Genomic DNA, 17,678 nt, shown 5'->3' with positions numbered 1-17,678 from the left:
TCTGCATGCAGCCTTTTGTGTGAACAGAAGTTTTTGATTCAATTGGGCAAATACCAAAGAGCCAGATTCTTCATCTTCCTTCATAGTTTAATATTAATGAGAGCTCAAGCCTCAGGCTCAGAACTTTCAGCAAATGAAGACATCAGACCGAAATTTAAAATTTTGTTTCCATTCTCTCTTTTTTTTATTAGTTTTTCTTTGTGGTTGTGAGATCAGTTTTCCAATTAAGGGAGTCCTGGAGGCTTTGTTTTTAAAGTAAATTTCTCCTAGTGAATATTTAAAGACGTTTGAATTCTTTTAAGAAAAAAAATGAGCAAATATGAATAGGAAGTCTGGGGAGCCAGACACTCTGGTCTTCTGCCCTCTCACCCTCCTCTAAAGGGACCCCCAGGAAATTAAGCGGCCAGCCACACACGTCTCCTGGCATCCCGATGGCAACAGAAAGTTGGCAGTGGCGTATTCTTGCTTGAACTTTCAACGGGCGCCCGAGGGCATGAGCAACGAATCGTACATCTGGGACCTGGGTGAGGCGCAGAGGGGTCTGGGGACCCGGGAAGGAGAGGGAGCCGGGCAGAGGCCAGCGAACGCTCGGGGGGAGGTGGAAGAAGCGGGCCTGTCGGGGGGCTGGTCCCGCGCCGGGATCCCAGGAGCCTGGAAGAAGCCAAGATCTTGTCCTGTCCCTGCCTGGGTTCAGATGCAGTCAAGAGAAGCCACAGCAGAAGCAGGAACTCCCTTCATTTCCGGATCCTGAATCAGGGCATTCAAGACCAGACCTGGAGTCCCAATTCTGGGCCCCTGAAGAGCACATCAGAGAGTCCCCAGCAGTCTGAGAAGGGACCCGAGGGGAGGGAAGGGGACCCCCCTGTCCTGCCTGTCCGGGCACTTGTCCCTAATTCCTGGCCAGTAGGGCAGTGTGTCCACCCGGGAGCAGGGACCACTCTGCTCACTGCACCGGCAGAGCCTGGCAGGGGCAGGTGACGGGGGCTCCACGCTCTCAGACGTCGCTCGTCGCTGTCATTGTGAAAATGAACGTTAGCTCTTAGTAGCGGTGTGCGTGCCGAGCACGGAGCTGAGCACTTTCCACTTTTGAGCCGCTCAGCGAACTCTTACTGCCCCCCGTGGGCTGACATTATTGTCCCTCCATCATTCTCTCTGCTGTACAGACAGGGCAACTGGTTCACAGAAATCATGGGCGAGTCAGCGTTTTGTAAAAGCCTTAGGGTCAAAACCTCATTTTATACCGACCTGGGAGATGGATTAGAATGACAGTCACACACACACATACACACTTGATTCCCAAAAAATAACATCTGTAGAAGAGCCTCTAGGGCTAGAGGCTGGTCACTGAGGACCAGAGGTTGCAGCCTGGAGAGGGGCTTCCTAGCTTTGCCTCACCGCCCCCGACCTGGACAAGGGGTTGAATTGTTTGACTCTGTCCTTTTCTTTCCAGGTCTGGTAGTATGTATATTTTTTGTTCTGTCTTATAGAAAACCCCAACAGGCCAGAAATCACCCTAAAGCCGTCTTCTCCTCTTGTCACCTTGGAATATAACCCCAAAGATTCCCACGTGCTCCTGGCAGGCTGCTACAACGGGCAGATCGGTAAGGAAGGACTTCCCCCACCACCACCCGGGTGCTTAACCAGGTTCCAGCCCAATCTCCCCCGGGCTCTGAGGCAGCCAGGCTCCGCTGTGGTCCAGCCAGGGTCCACCTGCCAGACCAGGCTTGCTGTGGAGGACAAAGTCGGGGTGGGAGGGTACTTCCTGAAGCTTTCAGGCGTCAAGGTGAGACAAGTTTTGCTGCTGCCTCATCAGTGTCTTCCGGAGAAGGCGATGGCACCCCACTCCAGTACTCTTGCCTGGAAAATCCCATGGATGGAGGAGCCTGGTGGGCTGCAGTCCATGGGGTCGCTAAGAGTTGGAAACAACTGAGCAACTACACTTTCACTTTTCACTTTCATGCACTGGAGTAGGAAATGGCAACCCACTCCAGTGTTCTTGCCTGGAGAATCCCAGGGACGGGGAGCCTGGTGGGCTGCTGTCTATGGGGCCGCGCAGACTGAAGCGACTTAGCAGCAGCAGCATCAGTGTCTTCATTTGTAAAAGTTCAAGTGAGTCTGAAGTTCATTCAAAATTAAAGGTTAAGAAAATTTACAGGTCGAGTAAAGTCAAGGAACATTTACTGCACCTACCCTGGACCAGGGCTTCCCTGGTGGCTCGGAAGGTAAAGAATCCACCTGCAATGGGAGAGATGTGGGTTCGATCCCTGGGTGGGGAAGATCCCCTGGAGGAGGGCATGGCCACCCACTCCAGTGTTCTTGCCTGAAGAAGCCCACGGACAGAGGAGCCTGGCGGGCTACGGTCCATGGGGTTGCAAAGAGTCAGACACGACTGAGCGACTAAGCACACAGCATTCCCTGAGCCAGGCTAAGGCAACTAGAGGCAAAGGCTGGTGAGATCACTGGGGAGCTCCATCTCGGGAGAGGCGGTCAGGAGAGCCTACCTGACACGGTGGGTGACGTGTGCTAAGTCACTCGGTCCTGTCCCTCCGACCTCATGGACTGCAGCTGTTTAGGCTCCTCTGTCCATGGGATTCTCCAGGCAAGAATACTGTAGCGGGTTACCATTTCCTTCTCCAGGGGATCTTCCCAACCCAGGGTTAGATCCTGCGTCTCTTGTGTCTCCTGCATTGTCAGGTGGGTTCTTTACCACCAGCGCCACCTGGGAAGCCCTTATATATGGTGATGAGTGTGAGTAATACCAGCCGTACAGAGTGACTGGAGAAGTGGTTCTTCCTCTTCTTCTTCTTTTTTTTTTTGAAAGTGTTTGTGAAGAGTTGATATTCATTCTTCCTTAAATATTTGGTAGAGTTCACCAGTGAAGCCGTCTGGTCCGAGGATTTTCCTTATTGGTGGTTTTAAAAGAGAAAATTCAACCTCTTTATGTGTTACAGGTCTTCTCGTGTTTTCTGTTTCTTCTTGGATCAGTTTTGATAGCTTGTGTTTTTCTAGAATTTTTGTGTTTCGTCCAGGTAATCTAATTTGTTGGGATGTAATCGTTCATTCTCTTATAGTCATTTCATTTCTGTGTGGTTGGCAGTAACGTTTCCTGTTTCTTTCCTGATCTTAGTAATTTGAGTGTTCTTTTTCACTTGGTCAGTCTAGATAGGGGTTGGTAAAGTTTGTTTTCTTTTCAAAGAACCAACTTTATGTTTTGTTTTATTGATGTTTCTAAGTTGGTTTTTATTCTCCATTTCATTTATTTCCACCCTAATCGTTATTATTTCCTTCCTTCTGCTTACTTTGGGTTTAACTTGTTCTTCTTTTTCTAAATTTCTTAAAGTAGAAGGTTAGATTATCGATTTGAGATTTTTAAACATACAGATGTTTAAAGTTATAATTTCCCTCTAAGCACTGTTTTAGCTACACTAAGTTTTCGTATGTTGTGTTTCCATATTTGTGCATTTTGTATTTTCTAATTTCCCTTTGATTTCTCCTTTGACCCACGGGTTATTTAGAAATATGTTGTTTGCTTTCTATATATTTGTAAACTTTCCACTTTTCCTTCAGTTACTGGTGTTCCTAGTTTTATTCTATTATGGTAAGAAAAGATACCTTTTGTGATTTCAGTCTTTAAAAATCTGTTGAGACTTGTTTTATGGGATCTGTCCTGGAGAATATTCCACGTGCACTTGAGACGAATGTTTCCTGCCTGTTGCCATCTACAGCCAAAAACTTTTGCAGACTTTCCTGGAAGCCTCTGTGCGCGTTCGAGCACACTTTCAGCACATAGCCGGGCAGTTGTCAGTTTTGCCTTAGCCGCCCCACCGAGCCTGCAGGTCAGCCAGAGGTGAGAGCTGAGGGCCTCCCAGTTCTTCCAGTACTTGGGCCACCTGATGTGAGCATCTGACTCACTGGAAAAGACAGTGATGCTGGGAAAGATTGAGGGCAGGAGGAGAAGGGGGCGACAGAGGGTGAGATGGTTGAATGGCATGGTGATGCCAGTGCCAGACTCAACAGACATGAGTTTAAGCAACCTCTGGGAAATAGTGAAGGGAGTGAATAGTGAGGGAAATAGCGAAGCCTGGGTGCTGCAGTTCACGGGGTCACAGAATCAGACGTGACTGAACAGCAGAAAAGGTGTGCGCACAGCCCCGGGAGCTTCTAGTTTCCCGGGAGCACATCAGAGCTTTTCAAAACCCCTACGGACCGCTCACTCTCCGGCTTTGCCTTTGAAGTTTTTCGGTTAGCCTACTGTTTGCCCCACCTGTTATCCACCACTTCCGGACGCTGCAGAGTTAATCAGTTGCCTGCAATGTTAACTATTTTCAAGACAGACTTGTTAAAAAGACCCGTTTCCCTGGGCAAGCTCTGAGTCAAGCTGAATACAGACAACTTTGCAAACGGGGAGGGGTCTTCCAGGGAACCCCTAGACAGGTCAAACAGCAACAACTCTTTGAGTAGGAGACTTTGAAAGAGCTCCAGCTCCATTCTGCTCCATCCTGTGGCTGCCAAGATATTGGGTTTTTAACAGGAAGGCAGAGAGTTATTTTTCAAGGCCATCATAGAACCGGAGATTATAGCATCTTAACTGGGGCAAGCCAAAATGCAACAAAACTTACTGTTCTTATCAAGACTCAGCTATTTTTCTTGAATAAACACTCTGATTTGCGGCCAGCCTTTGGCTAATTTCCGGAGTTCTGAAAAAGTTGATTCTGATCATCGATTTTGCCAACATTCTCATGGCTTTTATGGAAGAGAGAATTCTCAGAGGTCCTTGCTCTGCTATTTTTGCTGGTGGGACACCCAGAAAACTGATGTTTAGATCCCATGTGAACTCAGAAGAAACCCGTCTCCATGGCCCTGAAGTTTCCTGCCTTCTGGCCACCCCTGGCCTTGGAATAGCCAAACTCTTAATCCTCCTGTTTGCGCCCCAGGCCGGACTTAACCAGGCATGATGAGGGGTCCCCTTCTGTCCAGGAGTAGGAGCTAGAAGGGCTGGGAAACTTCCCAGAAACTCTACACAGTCAGGATGCCTCCTGGCCTCCTGAGACCTCTGACCTCCCTCTTAGACCTGCTGCCCCCACCTCCAGGGAGCCCCTCTGTGATGAAATAGAAGTGGATTCCCATCAAGTGAAAATGTCAGTCGCTCAGTCGTGTCCGACACTTTGTGACTCCATAGACTGTAGCCCGCCAGGCTTCTCTGTCCATGGGATTCTCCAGGCAAGAATACTTGAGTGGGTTGCCATGCCCTCCTCCAGGGAATCTTCCCTACTCAGGAATCGAACCCGTATCTCTTATATGTCCTGCACTGGCAGGCGGATTCTTTACCTCTAGTGCCACCAGGGAAGCCCATCAATCTCCCTGCAGCTTTATCTGGGTGCTGGCGCTCTGAAAGACAGAAACAGAGTCACTTGGCCATGGTTTATTCAGGAGCCCTGCCTCGCTCATCACTCCTAACCCCCTTCAGTGGTTTTCTTTGCCAGCCCAGACCAGCCCAGGCTCTTGGGCTCTGCTGTCTATGAGAAAGACACAGTGGGACCTGCCCTCAAGCGCTGCTTTGCCGGAGCAGAGCAAGCTGAGCTAAGAAAACCTATTTCTGGGCCAGACTGGTGCAGGGCCAAATGCCTTAGACTTGGATTCCATAAATCGAGATTTATGGATCATGATTCTGTTGTTGTATTACAAAACCAGCTTTCCTAGAAACAGCTCTGAGTAACAGGGTGGATCCTCACTACACACTCGTGGGAAAATGAAGACAGAATCCATCAGGACAGAAAAATGTATATAGATAAGCGTTGAGTCTTTCTTGGTAAAGCAGAAGAGATGAAGTCCTAATAATGAATCCAGAGAAAGGATAATCTCCCTCTGTGAGTTTCTTTTCCGGTCAGCAGCAGCAGAGGTACAGAGGCAAAAAGGGGATGAATGAATCCAACAGGAGAGATTTGCCTAAGTGTTTTTACTTTCCCCAGGATGGAGGTGCTCCTCTCTCTTTCCCTGCCTCCCTCCATCCTGAAGCTCCTCCTCGATCTTAGTTCCTCCTCACTTCCTCCAGGAAGCCTTCCCTGACTGCCTCCCTGTGTCTCCCCCTGGAGCAATCACAGCACAGGCTGTAACTTGGCAGATTTCCCTTCCTGTCTCCTAAGGACTGTGCCTGTCTGAGTCCCAGTGGCTTCCCCAGGGCCCAGCGTGATGCTCACTACATGTTAGGGGCCCTGATGGAATGAATGAAGCGAGCTTCAGGGGCTGGTAGGAAACTCAGGCTGGTTTGAACTTAGCCCTGATTCTTAAAAAAGCCCCGTACCTGTCAAACCAAGACAAGCAGCATCCCCCGATCCCGTGCTCCCTGCGCTAAGACAGGAAGCCTGTATCCCCCAGCACCCACTACCCCCTCGTCTCCTTCCCCACCAGCCTGCTGGGACACGCGGAAGGGCAGCCTGGTGGCAGAGCTGTCCACCATCGAGTTCAGCCACCGAGACCCTGTGTACGGCACCATCTGGCTGCAGTCGAAGACGGGCACAGAGTGTTTCTCGGCATCTACGGACGGGCAGGTACGAGCGCTGGAGGGGCAGGGAGTGGGGAGCAGCAGTGGTCTCACGGTCCCCCATCGGGGTGCCTCCTTTTGCATTTTATTGTAAAACTGAGCGATAGGTAAAGATGAGTGTGGAACACAAGCCTAAACGTACAGGAGGGCAGGCGGTGAAGCCCATCCTCCCCACTGCCTTCAGCCTCCCAGTCCCCCTTCCTGTGGCGCCCGCTTACATCAGCCTCTCCGTCTGCCTCCAGGCTCGGTGTCCGCATACAAAGCAGACGTGTGCATCTCTGCACTCTTCCTGCGCACCTTGCCCATTGATTTGCACTTGATGTTTTTCATTCGGCATGTCTCAAAGATGATTTTATATTTCATAAAGTGCTGCCCCCTGCCTGTTAAGCACTTAATAAATTATGGATATGCTGTAATTTATTTAAGTGGATTTTAATAGTTTGTAGTTACCAAAAATATAGCCAAGAGTGTGTTGGAGGGGTTGAATTTTTTTGTTGGAGTATAATTGCTTTACAATGCTGTGTTAGCTTCTGCTGTACAACAGAGTGGCTCTGCCACATGGATACATATATCCCCTCCCTCTTGAGCCTCCCTCCAGCTCACCCGCCGAAGTCATCACAGCACCAAGCTGTGCGTCCTGTGCTATTTGGCAGGTTCCCACCAGCTATCTAGTTTACACGCGGCAGTGCATTTATCCCAGTTCATCCCATCCTCCCCTTTCCTGCCAATGCCCACACGTTCCTTCTCTACGCCTGCATCTCTGTTCCTGCCCTTCAAATAGGCTCATCTGTACCATTTTCTCCCTAGATTCCACATATATGCGTTAATATACGATACTTGTCTTTCTGCACAGAGTGTATTTGCATATAGATTACCGCATACCCATGAAGCATACGCATACACTCTGCATACACATACGTTCCTGGCAGTGGAATTTATGGGTCAAAGCATATGTGCGTTTTGAATGTTGCTATATATTGCCATATCATGAGGGGTCTTTAAGGATACAGACTCCAGGGCCCACACCTGGCAGTTTTCACTCAGTAGGTCTGTGGTGAGGCCGCCTGCTTCTGGATTTTAGGGAGCTTGCCCAGGACTGATGATCAGACAGGACTACGGACCAGAAGAGCAATTCTCAAAACACGCCTGTTCCCTCGGTTGCTGGGTGTCTGACACCCACTGTCTGGCCCCGGGAAGGTGGAGGGGGTAAGAATTGTGGGACTCCAGGCCTCAAAGTTGGCTCCTCCTCCCATCAGGTCATGTGGTGGGACATCCGGAAGTTGAGCGAGCCCACCGAGGTTGTCATCATGGACATCACCAAAAAGGAGCATCTGGAGAATGCCTTGGGGGCCATCTCCCTGGAGTTCGAGTCCACTCTGGTGGGTGTCCCCTGCTCTCCCTTTCCCACCTTCCATGGCCGGGGCAGCCAGAGCCGAGGGCAGGCCTGTGGCTGCTGTGTCAGACGCTCGTGCGCCCCAGGCTGCTTCTTACCTTGTGCTCTCGACGGTCCTCTGTGGGCCTCCTAGACCTGTGTGGTCTTTGCAACCACTTTCCAGCAGGGGGCAGCAGAGTAGAGGCAGAAAGCCCCTTTAATTCACCAAGTTCCCATTTGGCCAGTGTCCCTGCTGATCAGAAGGTGAGCTTTCTGACTGCACGGGATTCCAGAGACGCTCCATGCTGTAAGAAGAGCCCTGTCCAGGATTAGCATCCAGACCCCAGGCTCTGTCTCTGTCCCTGACTCATGTCCTCATGTGGGGCCCTGGGCTGGCAGCTCACCCGCTGGGGGGAAAGACGAGATGTTGGAGAGGAAAATGAGATCAGAGGAGGCTCCTGGGCAAACTGATGATGGCATTTAGTAACTGAGGAGGAGCAGCAAAAAAACTGCAAAGCAGAGGGCTTCCCTGGTGATCCAGTGGCAAAGAATCCACCTTCCAATGCAGGAGACGCGGGTTTAATCCCTGGTCCAAGACTAAGATCCAATATGCCACAAGGCAACTAAGCCCACACACTGCAACTCCTGAGCCCGAGTGCTGCACCTAAGACCCAACACAGCCAAATAAATAATCTAAAACAATAGAAGGAAAATAAATAAGAAACAGTGGCTTCCCAGGCGGCTCAGTGGTAAAGAGTCCACCTGCCAATGCAGGAGACTCAGGTTCGATCCCTGATCTGGGACGGTCCCACATGCCGCAGAGCAGCTAAGCCCGGGTGCCACGATTATTGGGTCTGCGCTCCAGAGCCTGGGAGCTGCTACCGCTGAGCCCACCCGCTGCTACTGCCGAAGCCCGCGTGCCCTGGAGCCCGTGCACCACCACGAGAGACGCCGCTGCAGTGAGAAGCCCACACACCGCAACGAAGAGTGGGCCGCGATCGCCACAACCAGAGAAAGACCCGAGTGACAGCGAAGACTCAGCACAGCCAAAAATAAAACATAATGAGAAGAAACAGCAAAGCAGTCCTGTGGATGTGTCCAAGGAGGGAGGCTTCTGGAAGCTCAAATGAAGATTCCCTCCAAAGCAGTAAAATGACCTTCCCAGATGGCTCCTGGCCTGACCCCCTCCTGGGATCGCCACTGGTTTGCCTCCAGGCCGACGTCATTCCCAGGCCCTTAGGAGGTAGACAGGCTCTGGCCTCACCCTTGCCCTGGGAGCACCTCCCCCACCCCAAGCTGGGGGATGAATGTGGTGGGGGAGGTGGATGACAACTTTCCTGGACATCCCCCACCCCCCAAGCCCCGGGCTCTGTGGGGAGGACTCAGAAAAGGTTCTGTCCTGGAATCAGAGACTTCTAGGCCGAGTGCTAGACGTAGTGACCACACCATCGCTGGTCCCCACTTGCCCCCGCCTTGTCGCTGAGTGGGCACCATGTGCTGGCCCCCTGGCCCCTTGTAACCCTGATGCGATGAGCTTGTGTAATCACCCATGACCGTCTTGTAAGCTAATGGGATTAGCATTATCCCAACTTTGCAGATACACAAAATGAGTCTTAGTGGGGAGGTGAGTCACGTGCTCCAGAGCAGGGAGCAGCTGGGGCTCAAACCCAGGGCTCTGGCTGCAGGGCGGAGCTCTCCACTCTCACCCCCACCGAGGGGCCCCGGAGCTGGCGTTCTTCCTTACTTTTCTGGGCCTCTCAAGCTTTCTCTCTTCACTTTCCTTTAACGCTCCCCCCGACCCCATTTATGGAACTTCCCCGATGGCTCAGCAGATAAAGAATCCTCCACCAATGCAGGGGACACAGTAGACGTGGGTTTGATCCCTGGGTTGGGAAGATCCCCTGGAGGAGGAGATGACAACCCGCTCTAGTGTTCTTGCCTGGAGAATCCCCCGGACAGAGGAGTCTGGCGAGTACAGTCCATGGGGTCACAAAGTTGGACGCAACTAACACACGCACGCGTGAACAGACCACAGTTTGTTTTTCCATTCATACGGACACTTGGGTGGCTTTTACCTCTTAGCTGTTGTGAGTAAAGATGCTATGGAGGGACTTTCCTGGTGGTGCAGTGACTAAGACTCTGAACTCCCAACGCAGAGCCCAGGCTCAATCCATGGTCAGGGAACTAGATCCTGCATGCCCCAACGAAGACCCAGCACAGCCAAATACATTTTAAAAAACAAAGCAAAGAGCAAACAACCAAAAAAGTCCAGGAACAATCATTAGACATGGATGTACAATGAAGCCGGGTTTGCAGTGAGTAGAAGCCGGAGGCTGGAAGGGGCTCTTCTGGACTCATGGGTCACAGTGTTCATTCAGTCATTAACTTCGTGTGTAAACAGACATTCAGGATCTTTTTTTGGCAAAATGCTTGGTGCACACATGATGCTGCGTGAGGGGCTGGTGATGCAGCTCTAGGGAGCAGATGACTGGGGGCTTCATCACTCGTGGGGCCCTTGAGCAGGTGCTAAAGAAGGGTGGGATCTGCTCAAGCTGATCAACAGTGGGGGCGGCCCCCCAAAAGGGGCGGGGCACAGCTCAAGCAGAGGCTTAAACCAAAGGCACTTTCAGCACCTTTGGGTCCCCACCCCGCTGGTCCCACCGCTCTGGCCCCGGAAAGCCACTCTCCCTGCCAGCTTAACCCTGAGCTGACGTTTCTTGGAGCCTTCCACTCACGTGTCACCCCCTCCACAGCCGACCAAGTTCATGGTGGGCACCGAGCAAGGCGTCGTCATCTCCTGCAACCGCAAGGGCAAGACGCCGGCCGAGAAGATCGTGTGCACCTTCTCAGGCCACCATGGCCCCATCTACGCCCTGCAGAGAAACCCATTCTACCCAAAGAACTTCCTGACCGTCGGCGACTGGACCGCCCGCATCTGGTCAGAGGACAGCCGGGAGTCGTCCATCATGTGGACCAAGTGAGGGGAAGATTGGGGCAGGAGAGGGGTGCCGGGGCCCGGGGCTGGACGGGACAGGGGGGCTCAGCCCAGCCCACGGGGGCTCTGAGCCTCTGTGTCTCCACCCATAAAAACGGAGAAAACGTTTCTCTCCAAACATCCGAGCTAATGCTTGGAAATAGCTTGATTCAGCGACTTCAGAAAGGGAATAAGCTTCAAACTGCCCACTCGTCTGTTGATGGACGTTGAGGCTGTTTCCATATCTTGACGATTGTGAATAATGCAGCAGTGAGCACGGAAGCGGGGCAGGTGTCTCTTAAAGACCCTGCCTTCAATTCCTTTGGATAAAGACCCAGAAACGGGGGGGCTTCCCTGGCAGTCCAGAGGTTAAGACTCTGTGCTTTCAGTGTAGGGGATGTGAGTTTGACCCCTGGTCAGGGAACTAAGATCCCACATGCTTCGCAGCCAAAAAAAAAAAAAAAAAAAGACCCAGAAACAGGATTGAGGACCTTCCATACTGTTTTCCACGGTGGTCGCACCAATTTGCATCCCCAGCAACAGTGCGCAAGGGTTCTCGTTTCTCCACATCCTCACCCACACTCATCTTTGGCTTTTCTAATAATTTAGCCGTCCTCACAGGTGTGAGGTGATATCTCACTGTGGTTTTGGTTATCTGCCTCCGGTGATTAGTGATGTCGAGCATCTTTTCACGTACCTGTTAGCCGTTTGTTTGTCGTCTTTAAAGAAACATCTGTCCATGTCCTTTGCCCGCTTTTTTAATTGGGTTGTTTAATTTTGTTGTGCCATTGAGTTGTATGAGTTCCTCCTCTATTTGGGGTGTTAAACCTTTATTACGTATCTGGTTTGCACATATTTCCCCCCATTCCTTAGGTTGCCTTTTCGTTCTCTTGACTGTTTCCTTGGCTCTGCAGGAGCTTTTTAAGTAGATACAATCCCACGTACTTGTTTTTGCTTTTGCTGCTTACGCTTTTGGTGCTAAATCCAAACATTCATTGCCAAGGCCACTGTCAAGGACCTTTTACTCTATGTTTTCTTCTAGAAGCTTTATGGCTTCAGATCATATGTTTAAGTCTTTAGTTCGTTGTGAGTTCATTTTTGTATGTAACATAAGGGTCCAGTTTCATTTTTTGCTGTAGAAATCTTTGAAAATCGAGGTTAAATCAAGTACGCAGTATAGCCCTCTCTTCATCTGAATCGCGTGAACATTTCTGGGCAGATTTTCCTTCCTCCAACTCCTTTTCAAGTGAGTCTCATGGCCGGGGGACCGGGCCCAGGCCTGTGCCCTTGAGTTAGGTATAGAGAAACACCAGAGCCCTTTGCAGTGCAAACTATGAACCATGGCTGGTGAGGCTGGCATGGCCAGAAGTCAGACACCGGGAAGAACTTCCGGGCTGAGACCCAGGAGCCGGGGAGGGGCTGGATGAGCAGGGTCTCAGCTCAGCAGGCTCTCCCTGCATCCCACTCCCTCCATGGTCCCTGACCGGAGGTCCTGGCTCCCTACAGGTACCATATGGCTTATCTCACTGATGCCTCCTGGAGCCCCGTGAGGCCGGCGGTTTTCTTCACCACCAAGATGGACGGGACCTTGGACATCTGGGACTTTGTGTTCAAGCAGTGCGACCCTGCCCTCAGCCTGAAGGTCACGTGCACCCCCCTCCCGGTGCATCCACGCCCTCAGAAGCCTGGCGTTTCCTCCCGCCAGGCCTGTTCCGGCCAAGCCTGGGCTGAGCCAGCCTCCCAGCTGAGCCAGCCTTATCTTATCAGCAGAGGTGGGGCAGAGACCTGCAGGCTCGGGCCCTGGGAAAGAGCAGGGCTGGGGAAACTGCAGAATGAAAAGGGCTCTGGAAGGCCTTCCCTGGCAGTCCAGTGGTTAAGACTCTGCCCTCCAATGCAGGGGGCACAGGTTCGATCCCTGGTCGGGAAACTAGGGTCCACGTGCCTATCTGTGTGGCCATAAAAAAAAAGGAAAGAAGTGAGGCTGGACTGAGGGGGTGGGTGTGGTGGGCGGGGTATGGTGGGAGATGAGGCTGGAGTGAAGGGTGTTGCAACCGACTTGAGGGTGTGGACACCCTCCTGTGGGCTGAGGCTGGGGTCCCCATCGGTCGGGGAAGTCCCCAGGGGTGTTTGAATGGGGCTGCCGGCTTAAGCCTCCCCAAGAACCAGATGACCAGATGAGCAGAGGGTGACGTGGCTCCCCCGGGTCTGCCTGGCCCTTCAGCAGGTCTGTGACGAAGCCCTCTTCTGCCTCCGAGTGCAAGACAATGGGTGCTTCATTGCCTGCGGCTCCCAGCTGGGGACGACCACGCTGCTGGAGGTCTCCAACGGGCTGTGCACCCTCCAGAGAAATGAGAAGAACACGGCTTCCTCGGTAGGTGTGGGCCCCCGGCGAGGCGGGCACACTGGCTCCGGTCCTGGCCTGGCCCCCGGCCGAGCGGGCCGGTCAGCGCTTCCACCGCCTCCTGGGAAGTGGGTGGACATTCGGGGGTGGGTCAGGGAACGGGCCTGAGAAATGGGTATTGGCCGTGTCTGAACCCGCCCAGGCTTCACCACTCAGGAAGTCCAGCAGCCCTGAGCAAGTCTTTTGACTTCTCCAGGCTTCAGGTTTCTTCAGCTGCAGATTCAAGCAGTGTGACTCGGTCTTTTTGTCTAGTTGTAAACAGTATACATTTGGGGCAGCCGAGCCTGTCTGAGGAAGGCTTAGCTGATACCAATGGTGAAGCAGCTAGAAGGGACTACTCAGGGGAAGGGGATGCTGGGGCGCTGAGATCCGTCACCCTGGCCGGGAGTCCTGAAGACGCCTCCCCAGAGCCATGGGGTACCCAGAGGGGTTGAAATGCCCTGGTGTTGAGATCCTGGGAGGCCCTCCTGGCTCCGCCTGGGTGTGCGGTCCCACCACTGAGCTGGTCCTCCGGGGCTCCAGGGACACCGCCTTGCACACCCCCAGAGAGCATGCTTCACACCGGCGTCAGGCGCTTGGTACTCCTTGGACCTGCGTGACTTGGCATCCCTGCTCGCCTCCTCCCAGCCCCAGTATTTAGCCCCCGCTTTCTTGCCATCAGCCTGGAGCAGGGCTCTGTGGGGCTGCCTTGAGCAGAGTGATGGGAGCCCGCTGGCCCCCCTGCGCTGGGAGCCGGGGCCGCCCACCCGCCGCTCCCACGGCCTCCCTGTCCCTGTGCCCCAGATGTTCGAGCGCGAGACGCGGCGGGAGAAGATCCTGGAGGCGAGGCACCGCGAGATGCGCCTGAAGGAGAAGGGCAAGGCCGAGGGCCGGGACGACGAGCTGAGGGACGAGCCGCCCAACTTGAACCTGGAGGAGCTGGTCACCAAGGCCGAGGAGGAGTTCTTCGACATCATCTTCACGGAGCTGAAGAGGAAGGAGGCGGAAGCCATGAAGAAGCAGCCCAAACCTGTAGGGGCCTCGAGCGGGGGCTCGGGGTGGGCTGGGCAGGAGGGAGCCATGGGGCCCCGGCTGCCTGCCTGCTGACCTCCTGGGCAGCTCCGAGAAAGTGGCCCCACCAGGCGGACCTTCCTTTGTCCATCTGGCAAATGGGGAGAGTGACTTCCTTCCTCCTGGGGAATTCTAAGTCTCCAAACAGGCTTCTGGCTCCCTGAGCTTCTCGGAATCCTCTGCCCACACCCCAGAGGGCACCTTGAACTCCATGCAAGTGACCAACTGGATGAGGCAGGGCTACATGAGCCATGAAAGGAGAGGGGGCCTGGAGGTCTGGAGGGTGCAGAGGGGGCTGTGAGGTCCGTGGTGACCCCACCTAGCATGAGGGGGTGAGACTGGTCCTGAGCTCGGCCATCCACGCAAAAGAGTCGGCCCAACTTACAGTCGACCAGACAGCGGCATCCAGCCATGGCCCTGTGCCAAAGCACTTTCTAGCTGTGTCGCCTGGGCTGGTCACTTCACGTCTTAATTCCTTCATTTCCATCTGGAACAGAAGGAGGCTGAGTGAGGAAGGTGGTGTCTGGTCACCTTCCAGGCCCTTCTGGGTACCAGGGGGCAGAGGAAGGAAAAGGTGTGGTCTGCCTAGACCATTACCTTCAGGGGCCCAGGGATAAGATGCTAAGATGCGAAAGAGTAAAAGCCCAGCATGCCAGGGAGAAGAACAAGTGAGCGTGGAGCAGCATCTGCCCTTGTCGGCAAGATTGGCTGCCTTGTTAGGGGAGGAAGGAAAACGCACAGAGCAGCTCAAGGGACTTGCCTGGCGGATCCAGTGGTTAAGACTCCACGCTTCCACTGCAGGGGCTGCAGGTTCTATCGCTGGTCAGGGAACTAAGATCCCACATGCCACTCAGCCAAAAAAAAAAAAAAAGTATTGAGAAGTTCGAGACTGTGACAACAGAGCGCGGAAGCAGGGGTGAGGCCATCACCGGCCCATGAAGCCAGCCCCCAGCAGCAAGAGGGGCTGGGTGGCCAGTCCTCAGGCAGTAAGGGAGTGGCCAGGTCTGAAGGTGGGTGAGCATGCGGAGGAGCTGCTGGGTCCATCTCATGACTGCTCCCCGCATCTGTCTCCCTGTCGCTTCGTCTCGAGACAGGTAGTGACTTCTGTGGGTGCATTTTGCATCTGGAAATAGTCAGATCTGGGCGGCCTTATTCTCACACCATCCGGTGATCCGGGGCAGGGGTGGGGGGGATCAAGGCGAGGCTGGAGTCTAGGCTTTCTGACCCCATAGCCCGGGCCTCCCCCCAGCCGTCCACGCTGGGCCCCTCCAGAAGGTCTGCAGACAAAGTGCAATGCGGCCACTGATTCCGTGCCTGCTGTACTCTGAATGTGCTCCCCACAGTGGCTGGAGCACTCTGGATGGAGACACTGACTCTCAGAAGGGCTTACACTTCCCTGAGCCTGGCCCCCTCCCTCTGCTGCTTGCCGCAGGCTTCCTGCACATCTCTGTGTCTCTGCACTTGGCCAGACGTGCTGGAGTCAGAACAGAGAATCGTCTGCTGGGTCCTCACCTGAATTATTTCTAATCCCAGCCACTGCCCTGAAGGAATCATACCAGGCTTTAGGGCAGGGGGCCAAGGAATCTCGGGGGAGGTAGCTCATGGCCACCCAGGCAGCAAGCAGCAGGTGCCTGCCATCCATGCCCGCTGGAGCCGAGTGCCCTCTCAGCCCCTGAGGCCGTGGTGCTGGCTACATGGCCTCCTGGGTGCCAGGCATTCCCGGGCTCAGAGGTTAACGTCCCGATGCGAGGAAGGCCTGCCCCCCGCCAACGAGTCTCTGCTGTCTTTCCGTAGCCGAAACAGCCAAGCCAGGAGACGGATGAGGAGGTGCAGGGAGAGGAAGAAGCGGAGGAAGAAAGAGGCGACGGTGAAGGGGAGGAAGGAGGCGGTGAAGAGAGTCCAGCACTGGGAGGTCAACCCTGACTGGAGCCCAGCTCTCACACACGCCTGTATCCCATCTCTGGGCACTGCCCTGGTGTTACAAGTGGGAGCTGACCGCCTTCCTTAAAGGGGTTGGGAGGGGCAAAGGGACTCCAACCCGGCCCCTTCGCCCTACAGATCCCTGGTCCCCACCGACTCCCTGAGACACCTCAGAGGGAGGGAAGGGGCACAGGTTCATCCCCAAGCTGGTCCCCAGCCAAGTTCAGCCCACTCCCCTAACCCCACCATCCCCGTGGATTCAGCTTCTCGAGGGCTGCCCCAACGAGCATCTCCCTTCACAAGCATGTGGAGCCTCCCCCGGGGCTGGCCACGGCCTCCGTCAGGGCTTGGGAAGGCCTGTGGGTGGGGAAGGTGGGGGGGTGTCTCATTCTCCCTTACTGAACCTCCCCACCCACATACGGCTGGGGAACACAAAGCCTGAGCACTTCTAAGATGTCTTTCCCAACAACTTCCCTGGGAGATGTTTACCTCCAAAAGGGTGAGAGACGACGAATGAAACCAGCCAGGTGAATACAGTGAACTTTCTGCTATCTTTGTGCTCGTAAAGTTCAATTATTAATAATAATGACAGTACTAAGGGTTCATGCTTATTATGCCTCCTGTACCCAGAGCTTTTCAAGTTATCTCTGTCGTTCTTTTGATAAAGTTGCTGAAGGTTTCTGCTCTGACTGTTCCTCCTTAGCCGAGGGGGGAACAGGTTCTGGGAGACAGGTGGGCATGTGCCAGGTGACCGGGCTCATGAGGGTCGGTGCGGGGACGGGAGCCCAGGCAGCTCACCATGAGCCTGCAGGGCGGGTGACCACAGGCTGGGTGCTATGCAGGGTCCTCTGGGGCTGCAGCAGGGGCCGTGGGCTGCCCTGAAACCACGGCAACGCAGAGCGTTCAGCGACCAGAGACGGTAGGACCAGAGAGCCATTCAGAAGCCAGCATGCGCCAGGAAACGTCCCGGACCACCGTTCAGTCTGCGGGTGGCCGCTGGTCCTGAAGGTGACCGGAAGTGCCCTTTTAAAAACCGCCTGTGTTAAGGATCTCACTGGGGAAGAACCCAGGATTCAGCCACCCCTTGTGCCCAAAGAGGGGAAAAAAAAAATCCAGTTGCCATGGTAAAACAGTCATCAAGGGGCGTATGGATTGAGCATTTGATCTGTGCAATAGCCCCAGAAGGGGCGATGTTACCACCTTCAATCCCTGAGTCACTACGTGCCTGCCGAGCAAGACCCCGAGGGAGGGGGCTGCCCGAATCTTATGGGAGCATTGGCACAGAGGGGACCCCAGAGCTTACGCCCTTACTCACCCCATTCCTCGGTCTCCCAGGAGGAGGAAGGGGCCGGCCCACCTGCACCCAGGGAGGGGCCGCTGGCACATCCCACATCCTGCTTTGTGGGGTCTCCTGTGATGG

General features: G+C 53.9%; 1 protein-coding gene across 4 annotated transcripts in view; it reads left to right on the top strand.

The window, feature by feature from the left end:
* Positions 1-16,944, top strand: part of DNAI2 (dynein axonemal intermediate chain 2) — a 30,372-nt gene extending 13,428 nt beyond the window's left edge. For 2 of the 4 annotated variants that reach the window (XM_061392931.1, XM_061392930.1), the window contains exons 5-13: positions 382-524; positions 1,488-1,601; positions 6,409-6,548; positions 7,798-7,920; positions 10,667-10,890; positions 12,394-12,529; positions 13,109-13,258; positions 14,072-14,299; positions 16,133-16,944. In XM_061392931.1, the coding sequence (XP_061248915.1) occupies positions 382-524; positions 1,488-1,601; positions 6,409-6,548; positions 7,798-7,920; positions 10,667-10,890; positions 12,394-12,529; positions 13,109-13,258; positions 14,072-14,299; positions 16,133-16,261 (1,387 nt within the window). In that variant the 3' untranslated portion in view covers positions 16,262-16,944. The remainder of the gene's footprint in view (positions 1-381; positions 525-1,487; positions 1,602-6,408; positions 6,549-7,797; positions 7,921-10,666; positions 10,891-12,393; positions 12,530-13,108; positions 13,259-14,071; positions 14,300-16,132) is intronic. The other 2 variants (XM_061392932.1, XM_061392933.1) reach the window with 2 other exon arrangements.
* Positions 16,945-17,678: the final 734 nt, after the last annotated feature.

This window comes from Bos javanicus, chromosome 19, assembly GCF_032452875.1.
Source record: "Bos javanicus breed banteng chromosome 19, ARS-OSU_banteng_1.0, whole genome shotgun sequence".
NCBI classification, from domain to species: Eukaryota; Metazoa; Chordata; class Mammalia; order Artiodactyla; family Bovidae; genus Bos; species Bos javanicus.
This window is presented reverse-complemented; position numbering and strand designations above follow the sequence as displayed.